The sequence below is a fragment of the Tachysurus fulvidraco genome, chromosome 14, assembly GCF_022655615.1.
Source record: "Tachysurus fulvidraco isolate hzauxx_2018 chromosome 14, HZAU_PFXX_2.0, whole genome shotgun sequence".
Classification (NCBI taxonomy): Eukaryota; Metazoa; Chordata; class Actinopteri; order Siluriformes; family Bagridae; genus Tachysurus; species Tachysurus fulvidraco.
In genome coordinates, this window is record NC_062531.1 from 13,824,546 (window position 1) to 13,844,804 (window position 20,259).

A 20,259-nucleotide genomic window follows, 5' to 3' on the forward strand; every position below is an offset into this window, starting at 1 on the left:
AGGTAAATTAACTCATTTACCAAATTAAATATAGTATTAATTTTCATACACGAAACATTAAAAACATTAAACTAAATTGTTAAATTGTTAGTATTTGAATTTTATCTGCATTTGTATTGTTGATGTGGCTCAACAATTGATGTGTATGTTTTTCCCCCTTTTATTACCAACTTCACAAAGGAATTATCCTCAATATCTTTTCTTGTATCTTATTTTGTCACAGGTGTCTTTTGCATCCCGAATCCCTGTTGCCTTCCCTACGGGTGATGCCATCTCCCTCAGCCGTAGTGTAGTAATGTACGCCTGTAACAAAAATGTGGATTTGGCCATCCAGCATGGTCGCCAGCGTCCTCAAGGGGTACAAAGAAGTTCTTCAGCCCTAATTGGTCTGGGCCAAGGCAAGCAGTGCCCGAACGGTCTGCGACTGAGTTTTTTTACGCCCAATGTGCTGATGATCTCTAAGCATTCTGATGGCTCACTCAACCAGTGGTCAGTGAGCTTTGCTGAAGGCTCAGCCTTCTCAACTGTGCTCAGTGTTTCACACAAATCACGCTATTGTGGCCATCGCTTCCACCTCAATGACCTGGCCTGCCACTCTGTACTGCCCCTTCTACTAACGACCTCGCACCACAATGCCAAGGTGGGAAATCCCATTGCCCAGTCAGTTTCTTCAGGCCAAAAAAGCCGGTCATCCCTTGGTGCTGTTCCCCAGGACCCAAATACAATTTATAGTGAACTAATTCTATGGAGAGTGGATCCAGTAGGACCCCTCTCATTTTCAGGGGGTGTGTCTGAGCTGGCCAGAATCAACTCGCTTCATGCATCAGCCTTCTCCAACGTGGCCTGGCTTCCAACTCTAATCCCAAGCAACTGTCTTGGTAACGGTTTATGGTTTCCTTTTCTTATGTCTTTGGATATTGTAGCATGCATCTCTGCCTTTGTGATGTGTACTTATTAATTCAGTCTTCCCCTCCAAGGTGCATATGGCAACTCGCCAAGCGCCTGTTTTGTCGCAAGTGATGGCCATTCATTGAGATTGTACCAGGCAGTTATTGAAGCAAAGAAATTGCTGAGTGAACTCTCCAATCCTAAAATATCAGTAAGTGTATTTAAGTTAAAGGCAGGGTCTCCGATTTTTGAGAAATGCTTCAGAAAACAGTCGGGCCGAATAATAAACAAAAATCAAAACAAACCTGTGGCCAGTGAGCAGAAAGGGGCGGGGCTTGTCAATATGCGGCGGAGAGAGTGTTCGGTGTGCATGTGTGACATTAGCAGAAAGTGGTTTTAGTATTGACATGGAGGATAAAAGCGAAGAAAGGCTTACTATAAGGCAAGAAGTACTGTAGGACGTGTTAATATAGGATCAGCTTTCCAGTGCTGGAGAGAACTGAAGGAGCGGGAAGTTGGCCGCATATTCGGATTGTTTGTTTTGGTGATTTCAAATGTCGACATTGGCTTTCAAAAATCGGAGACGCTGCCTTTTAATTGATTTTTTTTGAATAACTAAAATCAGTTTTACATAATCACGATACCCAACACTTCATCTGTTTTGTGTGGCTCAGAAATATGTGGGTGAAGTATTCAACATCATAAGTCAGCAATCTACTGCAAGACCAGGCTGCATCATTGAGCTTGATGCTATCACAGACTTTGTATGTATATATTCTTAGAGTAGCCTTTCATTTTCAAACAGTAATTTAACATATTACATGGTTTGGGACTTTACACTTCTTTGTTACTGCCTCCACAGCAAGGGAAGGAGACCCAGCTGTTACATGTGTTTGAGGAGGACTTAATCTTGGGAAACCAGAAGAAAGATGATTCCTCACAGGATGTTCCATCTGTTGAAAATGGTAGGGTGCCTTTCAAGAAATCCATCTCATTTTTGAAAAGTCTTTCTTTTTTAAATGTAATTTTCTCCTGTTCTCTTATTAGCCTCTGGCCTGACACTATTCTGGGCTCGTTTCTTTCTGGTGGTGATTGAACTTACCCAAAGCAGGAGATCAATCCTGCATATGTGGCATCTGCAGCTGGCAGCAGCACCTGTTACAGTGGGTGTGTATATGATTTTGTCAAAAGAAATATTTTCTTTTCATTGGTGTGCAAATGATTAATTCATCTGCCACTTGTTTAGTACAAAGTTCGGTTTGCCCAGAAACCTGTCTGGTAAAATGTTAGAATCCAACATATGGCATGCTAGTTATGGACACCAGGAAACGATGTATATTATTAATTCCTCTTGAGGGACCAGTTATTTTTGCTTGCGACCTTGACAGTAAAAAAAAGTTATTGGTAATTTTGACCAGTCATTTCAGATGTGGTGTTCTTATATCACATGTAAACACTGTATTTCTTTATCTGGTTGGCATTATTTTCTCAATCTCAAATTATTTGATTCTAAAGAAATTATTTGTGCATGTTATTGATTTCACCTAATAAAAATGTTGTTGCTGTTAGCCAAATCACACATTGGCCTGTGTTAATCTCTACCCTGTCTTTGTACAGTGAGATATCTTATAATATATTCATAAACGTATGTAAAAATTTCAGGATTTTTTTATGCTGGTTTGGTTATACTGTTTTTCTGCTCATATTTGTCCATTTCATTCATCATATTTTTTCCAGGAGACACCACAATCTCTGCTGATAAAGACACTGGGGCTTCATCATTTACTTACAATTTACAAAATGACTCCCAATCATTCCATAAATCACCACTTAGCAGGTCCAGCCTGCAAAGTGCCTGCCGTCTCACCTTGGCCAAAGAGAGAGTTTTCAGTCAGGAGATGAACCTTCCAGAAGGAGTAGAGGTTATATCTGCCACACCAGCAGCAGGTAGACTTGTTAATAACTGGGCAATAATATCTTGGTGATTTCCAGTGATAAAATGCAATGTTGATTTGTATGTATTTGTTGCTCATGTATTAGTTTTTAACTGAACGTTGTTGTCATTACTACTTAATTAAATAGCTTTTTTAAAAAGAGTTAATTTTTCAAACACGTGAACAAATGCCTCTTTGATTGAATTCTTTGCAGGCCACTTAAGCTCGTCATCACTGCAGCCAACTGGCCGTGCCCCATATCTTCTTGCGACATCTTGTACAGATGGAATTGTGAGATTCTGGAGTTGTAGAGTTGTTTCTGATGACGATGATGATGATGATGATGATGATGATAAAACACTTCATACATCTTACATCTGGGAGGAATGGCCTTTGCTGGTAGAAGAAGGTCTTGACAATAGCAGTGCAGTGAACATTCCTGACAGACCTGTGGCCATTAGCTGTTGCCACACTAGCCGAGTAGCTGTGGCATACAGGGACTCAAATCCTTCCAGACTTGCCAGGAATCCCCTCTTTCATGTGATCATTTTCCAGTGTGAATCCACTGGAGGGTCCCAGTGGATATTGGAGCAGACACTTGAACTGGATGGTTCAAACAGTTTGACTAACAATAGCTCAGATAAACATTTGCATGTTCCTAGCTTCCAGAATGGTTTACTGAGCACTGCGGATTGTTTACACAGCAGCGGTAAAAATCTAGTTCATTTGGACTGGGTTTCTAGAGAGGATGGTTCTCATATATTGACTGTAGGCCTTGGTTCCAAACTGTACATGTATGGACTGCTCTCAGGAAAACCTCCAGAGCTGGGGCTCTCAGACAACAGCAGGGAGCGTTGCTGTTCACGGCTTGTTCTGTTGCGTGTAGTGGATCTGGTCTCCTCTGTGGAGGGCTCTTTGCCAATCCCAGTCTCCCTGTCTTGGGTTAGAGATGGCATTCTTGTTGTTGGCATGGACTGTGAAATGCATGTCTACTCTCAGTGGCAGCCTGCAGCATTATCCAAATTAGCACTGACTGCAGGTGATGCAAATGGTGGCAGCATGAGCTCCCTTAACACAGCTCTAAAGCAAGAAGGACAGATTCCCCAACCTTCTAAAAAGACTCTTACCAGGTCCATGACCAGTCTAGCTCAGAAGCTTAGTGGAAAGAGGACAATGTATGACCTTCCAGCTGAAATGGAAGACTGTGGCTTATTTGAGGCTGCACACCACTTGTTTCCTACCCTCCCCCAGTATCATCCAGTGCAGCTTTTAGAACTAATGGACCTAGGCAAGGTACGACGCGCCAAAGCTATTTTGTCCCATCTGGTTAAGTGCATAGCTGGAGAGATTGTAACTCTAAAGGACACCCATGTCAACCATGAACGCCGCTTACGATCCCTCACTATTAGTGCCAGTGGGAGTACCGCCAGGGATCCCAAAATGTTTAACAAATCTGAGAGCTCGGACTACACAGAGATTGACTCCATCCCACCACTGCCCTTGTATGCTCTGCTTGCTGCAGATAATGATACAGCCACCTGTGCTAAAGCCAAAACATCCAGCGTTAGTGGGGACAGCGGCCATGGTTCCAGCCAAACAGACACCTACGATGAGCTTTTCCAGACCAGTCCTGTGAGCTTGGATGACATGGATCTCTTAGATGGTGAAGAGGAGGATGCAAAAGCTAAGGTCATTGATCTGTCAAAATACAGTCCTACTTTCTTTGGCCCTGAACACGCCCAAGTTTTGTCAAGCCACTTGCTTCACTCTAGCCTCCCTGGACTGACGCGAATGGAGCAGATGTCACTTATGGCCTTGGCTGATACCATTGCCTCAACCAGCACAGACATCAGGGAGAGTCAAGGAAAAGATCATGGTCAATATATTTTGCCTACTTGTTTGCTTCTTTATGACTGGCTCCATCGATGCTATGGATTCTTAACTAAATGTTGTAACTAAAATTTAGGTGGAGAGACATTGGATGAATGTGGCTTGAAGTTTCTGCTTGCTGTCCGTTTGCACACTTTCCTTTTGACATCATTACCTCCAGTGCATCGCGCACAGCTCCTCTGTCAAGGTACAGTTACAAAGCACCAGTATCATTGTTGAAAATGTCATGTCATTCCCAGAATCTAAATATGGGCTTTTATGTTTCCTTGCCCTGGGTTGATCACATTCTTGAATGCTGGCTACGCGGTCAATTGTTATTCTTTTTGGTTCTTTAAGTTTTCTTGTGGACTTAAAGGCTTTAATTCTGGTTCTTGGTCTGCAGGACTGTCTACATGTCACTTCACTTGGGCATTTCACTCTGAAGCTGAGGAGGAACTACTCAACATGCTGCCCTGCATGCAGAAAGCAGAACCCACCTGGCCAGAACTGAAAGCCATGGGTGTAGGATGGTGGCTAAGGAGCACCAATAAGCTTCGCAGATGCATAGAAAAGGTTGGTACACATATAGAAGAATATATTTTTATGAGACAGTTCTAGAGAGAAAATGCTTTTAGGACATGCTTTTTAAAAAAATTGTTTCTGCTAGTTAATATTTATGTTGCCGTCACTCTTACCAGGTAGCAAAGGCCTCTTTTCAAAGGAATAACGATCCCCTTGATGCAGCCCTGTTTTATTTGGCTATGAAGAAGAAAGCTGTAGTCTGGGGATTGTACAGGTGTGCACTTCTTCATCTTACATTTTGAGCCTTAGGATTAAAAGCAACTGTCTGCAGATATGGTTTAACTAGGAACTTCTTTCATGTGAAGGTCCCACAAGAATGTGAAGATGACAGCTTTCTTCAGTAACAACTTTAATGAGGACCGATGGAGGAAGGCTGCATTGAAGAACGCGTTCTCTCTGCTAGGAAAACAGAGATTTCAGCACTCCGCAGCCTTCTTTCTGTTGGCTGGTTCCCTCAAGGATGCTGTTGAGGTAATTGTCTGTATAGCTGGAAATATTCTATATAATATACCCAATTTTGAGGAATGTAATTTACCCCTTTGGGAATCCAAGCAGAAATTATTTTATTTGGTCAAGGTTAAAAAACATGCTTATGTGCGTTTCCATAAATTTTCAAAACTTTGCTTTAAATTTGCTTTAAGCCGATTCTTGAGGATCATCAGTGTGTGAAGCTTTATGATTGCTAACTTCTATCTTCTTTTTTATTCACCTGCCTCTATTTATGGGTTCAGTTCCAAAAATCAGTAGATCCGTTTGTTATATTGTATCTGCAATTTACATATTTATTAAAAACAATATGATGCCATTATATATATTTTTTTAATCTCAGTCTGTTCTGTCCATCTGTCTATCTGTACAACTGAGACTTTTGTTGATCTTTGTAGGATTAACACAATGTTAATCCTACAAAGATCAACAAAAATATTTGTAACCTACAAATTACTTGATTTTGAAATGATTTAATCAAGTCACGGCCCGGTCAAATGTCTGAAATAGTTTTTCTTCAATAATTCTTTTCCTGTAGATTTAATAATAATATATTTCAAGGGTATTTGAGACATACTAATTTGAGGCATCCCTGTCAATCCGTTGGTGTTGAAATCTACTTGTTTGTCATTGTCTTCCCCATTTGCCATTTCATTATATATTAACTGCAAGCATGCTAATTCTGATTAAATGTCTACATTTAGGTTTGCCTGGAGAAGATGCAGGATCTGCAGTTGGCCTTAGTGATTAGCAGATTATATGAGTCTGAGTTTGAGACATCCTCCACTTATAAAAAGATTCTACAGAGGTATGTGCTGGGTCACGACCACCAGATTCCAATGCACCAGGATCCCTTTCTACGTAGTATGGCACATTGGGTTCTAGATGATTACACACGAGCATTGGATACTTTGCTGGAGCATTCCAAGCCAAATGTTGATCCTTTTCCCCAAGGTAGGTAGTGATGCTATGTAACACGCATGTAATTCCTTGTTTTGACATATAAATATTTTGGTTAGTGTATTTTTTTTTCAATTGCTTTTGTTGATATTGCAGAGTCCACAGAATCATCTCCTTGCAGTCCAGAGGTTTTCAACTTCTACACCTACCTCAGAACCCATCCACTGCTTCTTCGGCGTGATAAAGCTAAAGTGGGGCTAAATGGACAAGGCAGCATTGCTGACTCCATTAGTCTCATAGAAAGGAGACTCTTCTTCACTACTGCTTATGCTCACTTGCAAGCTGGCTGCCCTATGTTAGCTCTAGAGGTTCTTTCCAAAATGCCCAAAGTTATTAAGAAACCTAAGCTGCTACAAAACCAAGAGAAAACCTCACCAACATTTAGTGGTCCAGAAAACAAAAATGGGAAAGACCAGGCCTCTACACTTGATTGGTCCCAACCCATGTTTAATGGCTTTGGGTCTGTCTCAGACACCTTATCTTCTCCACAAGAAGGTAACAGCCACTCAGACTCTGTTTTAAGCTTTGACTGGAGTCAGCCTTCCATGACTTTGCAAGATGAGTCTTTGGAGCTGAAGTGGGACAGTGAAAAAGAAGAATCTGAAGATGAAGAAGCTGGTATAGCGATGAAAACAATCAAGCCAGAGAGCCCTACTGCCCTTTGTGAAGCTCCCGACTCTACCTCTATGTCTACGGAAGTCAATGTAGACAACTCCCTTGTCCTTTTTGAGGACATCTTAGCCTCTCGGTTCAAGTTCATTTCCTGTCTGAAAATGCTGACCGCAGAGCTGCGGACACTTTCTACAGGTTATGAGCTAGATGGAGGGAAGCTGCGCCACCAGCTGTGCCACTGGCTGGAGCGTGAGGTGGTCGCCCTGCAGAAGTGTTGCGGGTATAACCCTAACCTTCAGCAGGTGGCTGGGGGCATATCACTTGATCTTGGCCAAGTCAGTGGTGCCACTGGAGATGAGCATGAGTACCAAGGGACTGTGGAGCAGGTCAGAGAGGTGCAACACAACCGCAGACTGTGGCTCCAGAGAAACCAGCCTTTGCTACGTATCTTCCTAAGCTACTGCAGCCTACATGGTTCCCATGGAGGAGGATTGGCTTCAGTCAGGATGGAACTGATTTTGCTTCTGCAGGAATCCCAACAGGTAACTTAAATCATCAGGACCTTATACTCAATAAAAAATTATGCTTTTATGGAAAACTTATTTAGTATCTTTAGTACCTTTAATAACAAATAAATACTTAAATAAAAGTATATGTAGATTGTTAAAAAAGTAGAAATAAGCAAGAGCTTCAAATATTTGTTTTAGTGTGAAAGGAACAGAGCAATAAGATGTAAACCATTTTTAATTGTTCTTGATTGTTTTGGAAACATCAGCTGAAAATAATTGCAAAATGCTGTGAAAGTGCCTTTAGCACAGACTGACAGGTGGAGCGGAAGCACAGGGCTCCGAAGAGCCTATCGGCAGCTCTTTAAACAGACAGAAGCTCTGTATGTGTAAACACAGGAATTGGTAGCCTCCTTTGTCTAATCCTAATTCTGATTCTGTCGCCTATTTGTGACTGAAGATTGTTTGAGTTATATGTTGTTATTTGAATATGATTTAATTATGTATTTTAGAACATTATTGTGCACTAGTACTCTTTTTGATTAATTTATCTACTCTTCCCTGTATTAGGGTGACAGTTCTCAGATTCCTGTTCAGCAACAAGCATCAGTTCCTCTCCTGCTGGCCTGCACTGCAAGCTCCAAAACTGTTGTGGCCAATCCTATAGTTCACCTGACCAACCTGACACATGACATACTAAACACCATTAACGCACTGGACTCTCCTCCTCACCCAGATGTCATTAACAATGAGGTATGGTGGATTGCAAGAGAATGGGACATGATGAATTCTAGCCTATTTTTGAGTAATGTATACACAATAAATCCTTTATTATTTGTTTGGACCAAATTGTTAATGGAAAACAGATTTTATAGATACACAAAGTCCACTGCCTGTTCTTTCTGTCACTTCTAATCCAATGGCTGCTTTGTACACAGATCTATGTGATGCACACTCTGGCTGCCTCTCTGTCCGCCTGCATTTACCAGTGTCTCTGTGATGGACATGGTTACAGGTAGGGTGGACTCCTGTTGTAGTTTATTATTTCACAAAAAAATGCCAAAGGGTTATGAGGTCAATTGTGAGGGTGTAAAAGGTAGTTATATATATGTATGTATGACTTCTAACCTAGTTTTGCTTGGGGATTAGTAGACAAATGAACATGACTGTCATGTTATATTGTATATCTTCTTCGATGCACATTCAGAATTAGTGAAATCTGATTTTGCACCGAGTATGTTCAGTTCAATTCAATTCAATTTTATTTGTATAGTGCTTTTTGCAAGTGACATTGTCTCAAAGCAGCTTTATAGAACTTAAACATAGAACAAAAGGTTTATATAAAGAGTAATATAAATATTAATAGAATGCAAAATTCAAGATTAATATTAGATTTAGTTTAAATTCTTTATTAATAAAAGAGAATATAACATAGGACATATAGTATTCGGACCATGATAACCATATCTGGTATATAACCAACTACTATCTGTAATATTTTATCCCAACAGTCATATCAACCAGTTCACAGGCACTGTCTATGAGAGCATCCTGCTTTCCCATCAACATCCTGTGCGAACTCTGAGTATGGATGAAGCTGTCATACCCAACACCTCTCCAGCACAGTGGCCAGGTAAGCTCCAACCATTATTTTCTTTCCCCTTATTATTTTTAATGATTTATTATTATTATTATTATTATTATTATTATTATTTGTTCTTATGCTGTTTTACTGTTTTTAATTTTGGTTTTACAGGTATCAGTACTTTGGTTCGTCTCTTTGGTGCAACAGCAGAGGAAAACCAGCCAAGTGTGGGTGTGCTTCTGTGTGAGATCCTCACAGCAGTCTTCCTCAGCTTGTTTGTGCATGGCCTGGCCACACACTCTAGCAACGAGCTCTTCCACATTGTGGCTCACCCACTCAACAGCAAGCTGTGGGTGGCTGTGTTTGGTGGGGGGGCTCGCCTTCCTGTATCTGGAAAATCCAGTACAGCACCGGGTTAGTGTGGAAGAATTGGAATATTTTCATCAATATAGAAATTAAAATGTATTATTTAGTAGAAAGTACTAAGTGAACATACTAAAGTATTTCAGTAGTTTATCATTGTTCTGCTGTGCTCATTGCCAATATAAAGCACTTGTGTAGGAAGCATACTACTGTTTCTCATGGTACTTTGCTTTGTGTGTCAACTCCAGCTGTGAGTGAGGACCAGGAATGGAAACAGAAGCGCTTCAGGGTGCATTCTTCCAGAAGCAGCTCCAGGGAGGTACCTGACAGCCCAGTCAGCCCCAACCCTATAGTAGAGCAAGAAGCGTCCCTTTTTAAAGAACATTTTGTGCCTCCTGAGCTCAGTATCTGGGACTACTTTATTGCAAAGGTAAAAGACAAATAATGTTCTGTCCAATCTTGATTTATATTTTAAAATCTATTAAGCTTGACATCCACATTCTTATGACAGCCTTTCCTGCCACTGTCTACAAGCCGAGTTGAGTACGATTCAGAGGAAAGCCAGGGGAGTGATGAGGATGAAGATGAAGAAGATGATTTTGACCCCAATTCTCCTATGCAAGAACATTCTAACAACAATTCATATAGGTATGCAGACGTATTGCATGCCATATATCTTCAGATCATGCTGTGTTTTGTGTCAATGTGAATAAATGGCAAATTCTTCTGTCCTTAGCTGGTGTTTGATGCGTGTGGCCATGGTGCAGCTGGTGCTGGCCAATTTGAAATCATTCTATCCCATGGCTGGCTATGACCTTTTGGGTAAGAACTAAAGCCTAATACACTAAATAGACACCAGAAATCACTTTGCTTCACTCCAGAAATTCATTTTTTCCATCATATCTGTGCAAAGCCAAAATGTAATTAACTTTGGCTATATTTAAAACACAGAACAATAGAATATTGATGAAGTTTAAAAGTACTTGCCAAAGACGTGATGCATTTGGGGGTTTCAGGTAGGTTATTAAGCTCCTAAATGTGGTATTGCAGAGATCCTATGGAGGCGAATAAATGTGACCTACTAATCATCAAGCACACTTGTGTAAGCACAAGAACCACAACAAGCACTTTTAACAATGATTTAAAATTCTGTATACAACAGTTTGTAACGGTCATGTGTATAGTATGAAGTCATTTCCATTTTGTAGATTACTTATCTTGTGTGAATCCATCATAATTACTACTAGTATCCAACAGCTGTATTACTTCGCCACAAAGTCGGATGCAAACAGTTGTCCAGGGAGTATAACTACCCAGAGGCCCAAACATGCTCTAGCACGATAATGCCCCTGTGCTTAAAGCAAGGTTAGTTAAGTCATGGTTTGCCTAGGTTAGAGTGGAAGAGCTCAAGTGATCTACACAGAGCCCTGACTTCCAGAACACCACTGGTACAATGTGGAATACTAATTGCACCTTAAGCTGGATATGATTTCGCTGATGTTAATTCCCCATAGCCTTGTTCCAAAATCTAGAACATTACTCAGCTTTCCCCGAAGAGTGGAGGTTATTATAACAGCATAGAGGAAACTAAATCTGGAATAAGATGTTTAAAAACAACACGGTGAGTGCTTGGTGTGATTGTCAGGTGTGCACAAGCTTTAGGCCAATTAGTGTATGCTTGGAAAGTTTATCCGGTCTTCAAAATATGACTCCAATCATATTTGGGGTTTTGTTATGTGCTGTTCTTCACTGTGGTACTGTGGATGCTGTAGTTATATGCCTTTGTATGCCTGGTTTGTGTGTGTTTTAGATCTTCCTGTATGCTCCCCACTGTGCCACTCAATGATTAAAACATTACAGCGCTGGGAGCAGGTGTTACTGAAGAGACTGGAGATTTTTGGTGGGCCTCCTTCCAAATACATCTCCACACATCCAGTTGATGGTACCATGGCATCTGGACCAGCTCTCCTCAGACACAAGGCCTTATTTGAGCCCTCTAACACACCGTTCAGGTCAGCTCTTATGAGACATTTTGGGTTATTTCACACCCACACGGCCAATTTCTTCAAATGGCCAACATTCTGAAGTGTGATAAAGTGATTTTAAATAGATAAATACTTAATAATGCTTAATGTGGGGAAAAAATCTATATAACTTTACAATTATAAAATTGTAAACATGAAGACTGAGCATTAGTGATATTATTTTTGACAACGCATGTTAATCATTTAGGTCCCAACACCATTCTGCACTCTCTGTTAAGAGACTATGGCAGTACCTAGTAAAACAGGAAGAGGTCCAGGAGACTTTTATCCGCAACATCTTTACTAAAAAGCGGGATCAGACAGAGGTATAAAGTCATTTGTATGTTTTTCTAATTTGTGCCATCATTAGTAGTAATTATAATATATAGCTCTGGAAGCTCTGTGGTTGATTTCAGTGCCGTAGTAATAATATTGTGGTTTTAAGAGTGCACATAAATTTGGGGAAATGATCTGTATGATTTTGTGTTGTGCTGTAACTGTTGGTTGTGGTGTGTAGTTGTTTTGCCTGAATTTTTGTGATGTAATCAGTGTTCACGTGATTTGTTGCTGCTTCTGTGCAATTTATGTTTGTTTTTTAACAATCTAATTGTACATTTTTAATGTAAGCTACTGACTTGCATGTCTTCGCTTCATTTCCTTGTCTGGTGTTTTGTGACTATTTTGAACAATTAAGTCGGTTGAGGACGTCACTGACAGCATGAGGTATTCGCGGATGGAGGAGCTTGGTCTCAGTCAGGTACTGCTTGTGTGGTGTATTTTTCTTTTTTTTTTTTATTTGAAGTGCATGTGGGTTTATGCTATGGGTTTATGCTGGCATGTATTCATACCTACTTTATTTTTAGTTAATGACTTGTGATTTTACTTTCTTCCTCTATTACTGTATTACAGTGCATAGCATCAACCTTGCTTTAAATGACAAGTCACCAAATATATAAATATTGCACGTTGTGCAATTTATTTGTATGGCACTTTTAACAATTCCCATTGTCTCAAAGCAGCTTTACAGAAGTATGGATACAGAAGAAAGTGAAAAATATCAAATAACAATAATCATACGAAGATAAAAAATAATATAAAAATGAATATATACAATTAAAGTTTAAAATTTATTTTTAAAAAATAACTTAACATTTTAAACACTGTATAACTATCACCTATCCCTGATTTGAGAAATAGCCATGTATCAGCTGATGATAGTAAAATAATGACATCTGCTGTGTATCTGCATAAAAACACACCAGATTGTTTATATTTGATCAGAAATACATTAACTATAGCTGCATTTTTAAATTATGTTAATTTATTACTTATTCACATTAGAATGCAAAATAGGATCCTATTGTAGGTTTTAAGATAAGTCTGAAGTTTTCAAGATAAGTCGCTGTTTTTACAGCACGTTGTAAATTTTTGAAACTTAAAAAAATCTGCACAGCAGAACCAGTTGTACTATTCGAATGTACAAATATGCTGTAGGAACGGGATTCGAACAGATGTACTAATTCACATAAACATCTGTTTTTCTTGTCCCTTAGAGCCAAGTGAAATTGCAGTTGCTCAAGTAACAGCAGCCATTCTCTGTTATATGTAATATGTTTTGGGAATGTGGGGATTACTGTAGACAGAAGTCAAATGTTAGAGGTTCATTGAGTCATGAAACTTGTGACTCTATCACACAGATTGAGGCAGATCTGGGTTACCCTGGAGGCAAAGCACGTATCATTCATAAGGAATCTGACATCATCACTGCCTTCGCCATTAACAAGGTGCAGAGCTACGTGAGATAAGCATTGGCATTGTACGATTAAAGTTCTGGTTTTACCTTGTGAACTGGGTGTATGTGTAATTAAATGTATCGTGCTTTTCACAGGCCAATCGTAACTGCTTAGTAATCGCATCTACTCATGACATCCAGGAGCTGGATGTGTCCTCCATTTTGGCCACTCAGATACTGACATGGATCGATGATGAAGCAGAGATGGAACTGAAGTAATGTAGCAACTTTATCTAAACAGTACAACTTTCAAATCCAGGGAAACTGTCACAGTGACAAAATAATAAGAAGTCACTGTGACATTTTTACTGCAGTCCCCCAGCAGGAATTATAGTGCATATTCAGATCTGTATTTTTTTTGACCAGCTTATATAAAACTTATAACAAAGCATATACCTCATATTTCTCAGTCATACGAGTCCCATCTTTTCACTAGCTTCACAAAAGCCCTTTATATGCATGAGATTTAAATGAATAAATGGCATCAGGCTTATTTCCGGCTTCATTCACTGGGCAGACACTGTAGGATATTATATTTGGATCTCATTATTATCTGATTGTCAATGTGGATGCATTGTTTTCAGATTCATTTCACCAGGCACCTCAGTAATGATCCATTTAATTTGCTATTTCGATTAACAGGAAGAGAGCAGACATTATGTTGTTCAGTTTTCATTCGGTCCTGCATTATGTTTCATGTTATTTTTCAGAGGCGATGACTTCTTGGTTGTACAAACCCGGGATGATTTCACCACTTTGCATGGCACAACACCCTACACTCACAGCAGCCCTGGCACACCAATTAATATGCCCTGGTTGGGCAGCCAGCAGACTGGCAGAGGAGCAGCCATGGTGAGTAGCCCATGACCATGTTACTGCCTTTTGTAGGTCAACTCGTATCCTACTGCATATTAATTCTGTTTAAGTATATGATTATAAAAAATATATATATACATGTTAGTTTGTGGACACCTGACCATCACACACGTGGTTTTTCACCAAACCTTTACCACAAGTTGTATGCACTCTATTGTATAGGACGTCTTTGTATATAGTAGAATTACAATTTTAGTAAACTGGAACCAAGTGAAGGCAAACATGTTTCATTATGACAGTGCCCTATGCACAAAGTGAACTTCCACATCAACCTTGTCGTTATGAAGAACTCAAATGACGTGCACAGAGCGCTGAGCTCATCCCCACTGATGCTGATGCTGACTACTCGCATACAGGCCTCCTTGCTCCTCTAATGCTCTTGTGGCTGAATGGCCAATTCCATACAGCCATTCTCCAAAATCTAGTGGGAAGTATTCCCAGAAAAGTGGTGTTTATTTTTAAAGGTTGAGGGACTAAATCAAAAATGGGATAGTTTAGTGTCCACAACTATTTGCACATGGTGTTGTATAATTCTGTTTTATCTCTTACAACTGTATCTTAAAATGTAGTTTTCTTATAGAACTTACGCAGTCCTTTATCCTTTATATAGCTAATCAAACGAAACCTTAACAACATCAGAAGGATGACGTCCCACCCTACCCTCCCATATTGTGAGTGCAACCAGAACTGCTGATAATATATTACAGAATGGAGCCCAGCAAAGAGGTCCCTTTTTGTAAACATAATCAGAATAATTTTGAATTGAAAGACAAACTTATTCAATAAACAACTAGTCTCAGTATTCTTTAGTAATCCTAGTTCTGGTATATTTAAGGAAAAAAAATCATGTGGAAACAGTATTTTTTCAGTATAATGGGGTATAATTCGGTATAATTCTCTTTGAGTACAGACTTAACAGGAGCTCAGGATGGCAGTGTGAGGATGTTTGAATGGGGCCATTCACAGCAGATCATCTGCTTTAGGAGCCCTGGCAACTCCAGGGTTACGAGGATCAGATTTAACTACCAGGGGAACAAGGTGAGTGTAAACAGATCTCACATGCTTTACAGAAATTCCAATAAATATTTTTTTGAGTGCTAAATATTTGGATTTCCAGAATTTAATCTATTTTCTAAGTAACCAGTGTTTTTTTCCAGTTTGGTATTGTTGATGCAGATGGAGCTCTTAGTCTGTGGCAGACAAATACATCAGGGAACACACCTAAACCCTACTTGGTATGTGCCACCATTTTTATTTTTATTTTATTTATTTATTTATTTATCATAGAGTTTTTTTTCCTTTGGGTTGGTAACAGATGGTGTTCATTGTGTTCCTCTTCAGACATTGCAGTGTCATAACAAAACAGCTCATGACTTTGTATTTGTGGGCTCGTCGTCTCTCATTGCCACTGCAGGCCTTTCCACTGACAACAGGTACACTGTAGAGACCTGGCATTAGAACCTGCATGCCATTGGCTGATAAATGGTTTCCTTTTCTCCCTAAATATAATTTCTTTTACTAGCTTATTACTCGTGTAAATCTCTTTCCCTTCCTCTCTGCCTTTCACTATATAGAAATGTATGTTTGTGGGATACACTGGTCATGCCACCCAACAACCTGGTTCATGGTGAGTTTACACTGACATGCCTCGAATAAAGTTTCAGTTCAAACTATCTATTACATACTACTTTTATCTCTTAGAAGTTTATCAACATAATGAAGAAACAAAAACTATATATATTTTTTTTTACAACCTTCTGATTTAATTTTCTTTTTTAAATCTATACCATACTAAGCAGTTCACACGCATTACATAAATACTACAATAATACACTACAGATAATGTAGTACTTAATAAAATTGGTTAGTGCTTTATACATTTGAGTTCAGTCACCAGTTATATTATGCATGTAATGGATTTAGTTCTAAAATGCATGTAAAAAATAATTTATGCCAAAAAAAAAGCTTCCCTTTTCTAATTCAAGTCATTGCTGACTAATACTATAAAATTGTATTATAGCATTTTATTCAAAATTAAGAATATTTGACATTTCAAAACTAACTTGTTTGAATTTAAATTTCATGTGTAGTTATGACAAGTAAAAATAATAATATTAAATGAGTGCAGTTAATGTGCAGTGCACATGTACAGGAGATTGTCAGAACGGAGAGAAATTTTACATTCTTTTGAGCAACTTGCTAGTCGTGTTCACTATACCTACATAAGGGCTCTAGCCCAGATATTTCGATAGTAAATTGCTGGTGTTGTCAGGAAATTCTACTAAATGTGTGCTTCACCTCTGGTCTTTAAATATCATGGGAATTCTTGGGCTTGTCTTTGAGCGCCTCAGTCGAACCATTGACGCTGAGAAAAGATCATTTGCAAGTTGAGCAAACATCCACTGGATTTGCATCTAGATGACCTAGAAAAAAACAGGACTGGATTTAACTAGATTCTGCTGCCAATAGTTTTAATACTAAAACAAACATGTATTATTCACAAGCTAAACTGCTTCTTTGCCTGCTGTGAAAAGTAGTGTTGCCATGGCAATATTGATAACAGCAGCCCTGGCTGTATTAAGTGTGATGATACAGCACATCTGGCAGAAATGCTTGCTTTATCTTATTTATTTATTTATTTATTTATTTATTTATTTATTTATTTATTTATTTATTTATTTATTTATAATAAAGCATTGTCTTTATAGTTGTACAATAGTTCAATATATGGACAAAAATAATGTGTGTGTATATATATATATGTAGACACATGACATCACATCCGAATGTGAGTCTTCCCTAAACTGTTGCCACATTGTTGGATGGGGAAAAAACGGTCTATTATTTCTTTGTATCTTGTAACTTTAGTTTCCCGTTACTGGAATTAAGTCCATAGACAAATCCATAGACATGGCTTTGACAACTTAAATGTCCTGGCCTTAACCCCACTGAACATCTTTGGGATGAACTGAAATGCTGACTGCTCCCCAGACCTTCACATACAACATCTGTAAGCAGCCTCAATAATGCTCTTGTGGCTGGATGGGTGAATATTCTCGTCATCATGCTTCAATATTCTGGAACTTGAAAATGTACATATGGGTATGATGGTCAAACCTTTTGGCTATATAATGAGTTCTGTGGTAACAATATCAATCACAACACAACAGCCAATATAAATGGGGCTCTGAAATCTCAGTAAAAGTTTCAGTCTGTTTCCAGGCTTTAGCTGCCATGAGTCTGGTGCAACTGTACTGGCTCTTGCCGCTAAACAGCAGCTGCTGCTCAGCGGAGGAAGAAAAGGCTGGATCAGTGTGCTGGATCTCACACTTAAGGTCCAACGCCAGAATTTCCAGGCCCATGACTCGGCTGTTAAGGCGCTGGCTGTGGATGCCACTGAAGGCTGCTTCATCAGTGGCTCAGCTGAAGGCAACATCAAGGTATGCCACATTCATGGTGTTCTAATCCAGAATCTTAAAACCTAGTTTATCTCAATGTCCAGTTTTGGTCAAAATGAGAAATAAGATATGCTTTAGTTTACACTAGTAGAAGCATGTTAAAAAAAAAATGCTATTTAAAATTATGTGGCAAGAATATTACTGCTATTCCACCAAATAATAACTGAAGGCAAAGGGAAGTTGGTATTGTATTTACCTGCCGAAAAAATATACGACTATAATGAAAACACGTCCTTTTTCCATTGGCATGTTTACTTCAAGGTCAATGAATAAATGACAATAAATAATAATTGTAAACTATTGAAATGTTGTTCTTGTGTTAATTTGCTGCAGGTGTGGACCATGTTAACGCAAAGCCTATTGCACACTTTCCCCAATGAACATGCCCGGCAGTCCATCTTCCGCAACTTGGGCACAGGCGTCATGCAGATTGAGACAGCACCAGGCAACCACGTCTTTTCGTGTGGCGCTGACGGCACCATAAAAATGCGCGTCCTGCCTGATCGTGTCAGCACCAACAATGTGAAGAATGATGTCAGGTTCATCATTTAGCACAACTGAAGAGTTCGGAACAACTTTTGCACAGGGTAAGATGAGCAATACGAACCGCTGGGAAGGGGAACTTTTAATCTGATAAAGTACAGCTTTGCTACAACACTGACTGAAATCTAGAGGATGGACGCTCCTTCATATCACTTAATTCCGGATCAGGCATAGAACCAACATTCTATTTAAGCACATTAGGTGATATATTTTACCCCTTTTAAAAAATTACATGGGTAGTCAAATACTATTGGAACATGTATACCACATAATTAAGCCTTAAAATAATCTGTTGCTAAGCAGTGTTGTGATTGTGGTCTAGATAAAATAGTGAAAAGTGTCCTTATATTTATACCTGAAGTACAACCATGGACCTCTGGCATCTGTTGGTTCAAGTGAGGGTTGTAAAAATGTCTTTGCATACTGTAGCTTACATCTTTGTGACCATTCTTAAATTTAACTGCACTAGTTTCTGCTTGTATCCTTAATGGTATGAGCAAGGTATTCTGTTATGATGATGATGATATGAACAGCGTTTAGTTATTTATAAGGTATAGCATAGTCACTGATTGGGTACATTCAAAACCTGTACAGTAAAATATGTATATCAGCGCAGGCAATCCAAGTTTTTCCAAAAACAAACTTGAACTTAGAGTCAAGAACATTCTAGAAAAGAAGACTGTGACTTTTCATACAAAGCACTTTTCTGTAGAGGTAATCCACAAGAAATCCACATTTTTACGTCAAGGCTGGAATAGCCTTGACGTAGTCCGTTACAAATAAAAGTTATTGCCTCCAACAAAGACAGATTTTGGTCCATCTGGGTCTGTCTGACAGCTCATTATTCCTAGTATATTCTTTACTTTTCTCTAATTAAATGCTTTAGCAAATTATCAAGCCCATGAAGAGTCAAATCTCAGTAGTGCTGCCTCATTAACAGCACTAGTGTGCATCTTAATAGAAATAGAAGAGTGTATCCTTCTTTCATGCTGCCAAAGTTCAACTCCTATCACTTCTATGCCTTCAGCTTATCATTTTATGATATGTTCTTTGAATCAAAGGTAAAGGGTACATATTGATAGCCTATGGTGAAGTAGTTAGACTGATGTTTTTGTCAGCCTTCTGATTTATGAGGACTGATTCCAGTCAGCCATTGCACAAAAATAAAACGTAAAAGTGTAAAAATGTACATTAACTTTATTTCGGGGAGCAACTGAGAAGAATAAAATTATTTTGTTTATGTAAATATAAATCAAAGTATATCTTGATTAAACACTTTATTAACTATAGGCTACTTAAAACATTTGTTTAACAAAAATATTTATGATTATTGTCTCATTTATATTAGATCTTGCAAATTATTCTCTTAATATATTCTTGTTTTTAGAAATGACTTGAGGCTATTTTTTTTCCCTCCTTTGTTTTTAGTGCTTGCTATAAGATCCCCATGCACACGTTATATTCGGATGTCATTTGTGTTGTATGTACAGGTTATGTAAGATTACTCTTAAAGTAATCATCATTCATAGGATTCCATATTACAATAAAAAGCAGCATACTGAGGATCAAATGTCACTTAAGGTTGAAATAAAATCAAGTGTAGTTGTAGTGTTTAGCTCGTCAGGCTAACTTTCATCTCTGAAATGTGAATATATGCAAATCCATTGAATTTTATTATGGATAGAAAGACTATTGTAAATTGAAAAATGTAATCATCAAATGTAATGGTAAAATAAATCAACTTGATGCAACATGTGCCAAGTGTATGAGGTTTTTTTTGA

At 38.7% G+C, this 20,259-nt stretch overlaps 1 protein-coding gene across 4 annotated transcripts in view; it reads left to right on the top strand.

Moving 5' to 3' along the window:
* The window catches only part of dmxl1 (Dmx-like 1), a 29,690-nt gene extending 9,457 nt beyond the window's left edge, over positions 1-20,233 (top strand). Inside the window, exons 13-45 of one of the 4 annotated variants that reach the window (XM_047800101.1) lie at positions 224-878; positions 978-1,099; positions 1,563-1,652; positions 1,751-1,853; positions 1,936-2,055; positions 2,626-2,835; positions 3,037-4,698; positions 4,789-4,899; positions 5,095-5,264; positions 5,390-5,487; positions 5,579-5,744; positions 6,464-6,713; positions 6,816-7,873; positions 8,408-8,590; positions 8,776-8,852; positions 9,349-9,470; positions 9,594-9,836; positions 10,028-10,215; positions 10,297-10,433; positions 10,522-10,607; positions 11,596-11,797; positions 12,018-12,135; positions 12,504-12,566; positions 13,507-13,593; positions 13,698-13,816; positions 14,312-14,453; positions 15,088-15,148; positions 15,388-15,515; positions 15,635-15,712; positions 15,819-15,910; positions 16,052-16,104; positions 17,700-17,917; positions 18,269-20,233. In XM_047800101.1, coding sequence (XP_047656057.1) covers positions 224-878; positions 978-1,099; positions 1,563-1,652; positions 1,751-1,853; positions 1,936-2,055; positions 2,626-2,835; positions 3,037-4,698; positions 4,789-4,899; positions 5,095-5,264; positions 5,390-5,487; positions 5,579-5,744; positions 6,464-6,713; positions 6,816-7,873; positions 8,408-8,590; positions 8,776-8,852; positions 9,349-9,470; positions 9,594-9,836; positions 10,028-10,215; positions 10,297-10,433; positions 10,522-10,607; positions 11,596-11,797; positions 12,018-12,135; positions 12,504-12,566; positions 13,507-13,593; positions 13,698-13,816; positions 14,312-14,453; positions 15,088-15,148; positions 15,388-15,515; positions 15,635-15,712; positions 15,819-15,910; positions 16,052-16,104; positions 17,700-17,917; positions 18,269-18,487 — 7,431 coding nt within the window. In that variant the 3' untranslated portion in view covers positions 18,488-20,233. The remainder of the gene's footprint in view (positions 1-223; positions 879-977; positions 1,100-1,562; positions 1,653-1,750; positions 1,854-1,935; positions 2,056-2,625; positions 2,836-3,036; positions 4,699-4,788; positions 4,900-5,094; positions 5,265-5,389; positions 5,488-5,578; positions 5,745-6,463; positions 6,714-6,815; positions 7,874-8,407; positions 8,591-8,775; positions 8,853-9,348; positions 9,471-9,593; positions 9,837-10,027; positions 10,216-10,296; positions 10,434-10,521; positions 10,608-11,595; positions 11,798-12,017; positions 12,136-12,503; positions 12,567-13,506; positions 13,594-13,697; positions 13,817-14,311; positions 14,454-15,087; positions 15,149-15,387; positions 15,516-15,634; positions 15,713-15,818; positions 15,911-16,051; positions 16,105-17,699; positions 17,918-18,268) is intronic. The other 3 variants (XM_027167334.2, XM_047800102.1, XM_027167335.2) reach the window with 3 other exon arrangements.
* The last annotated feature ends 26 nt before the right edge of the window (positions 20,234-20,259 follow it).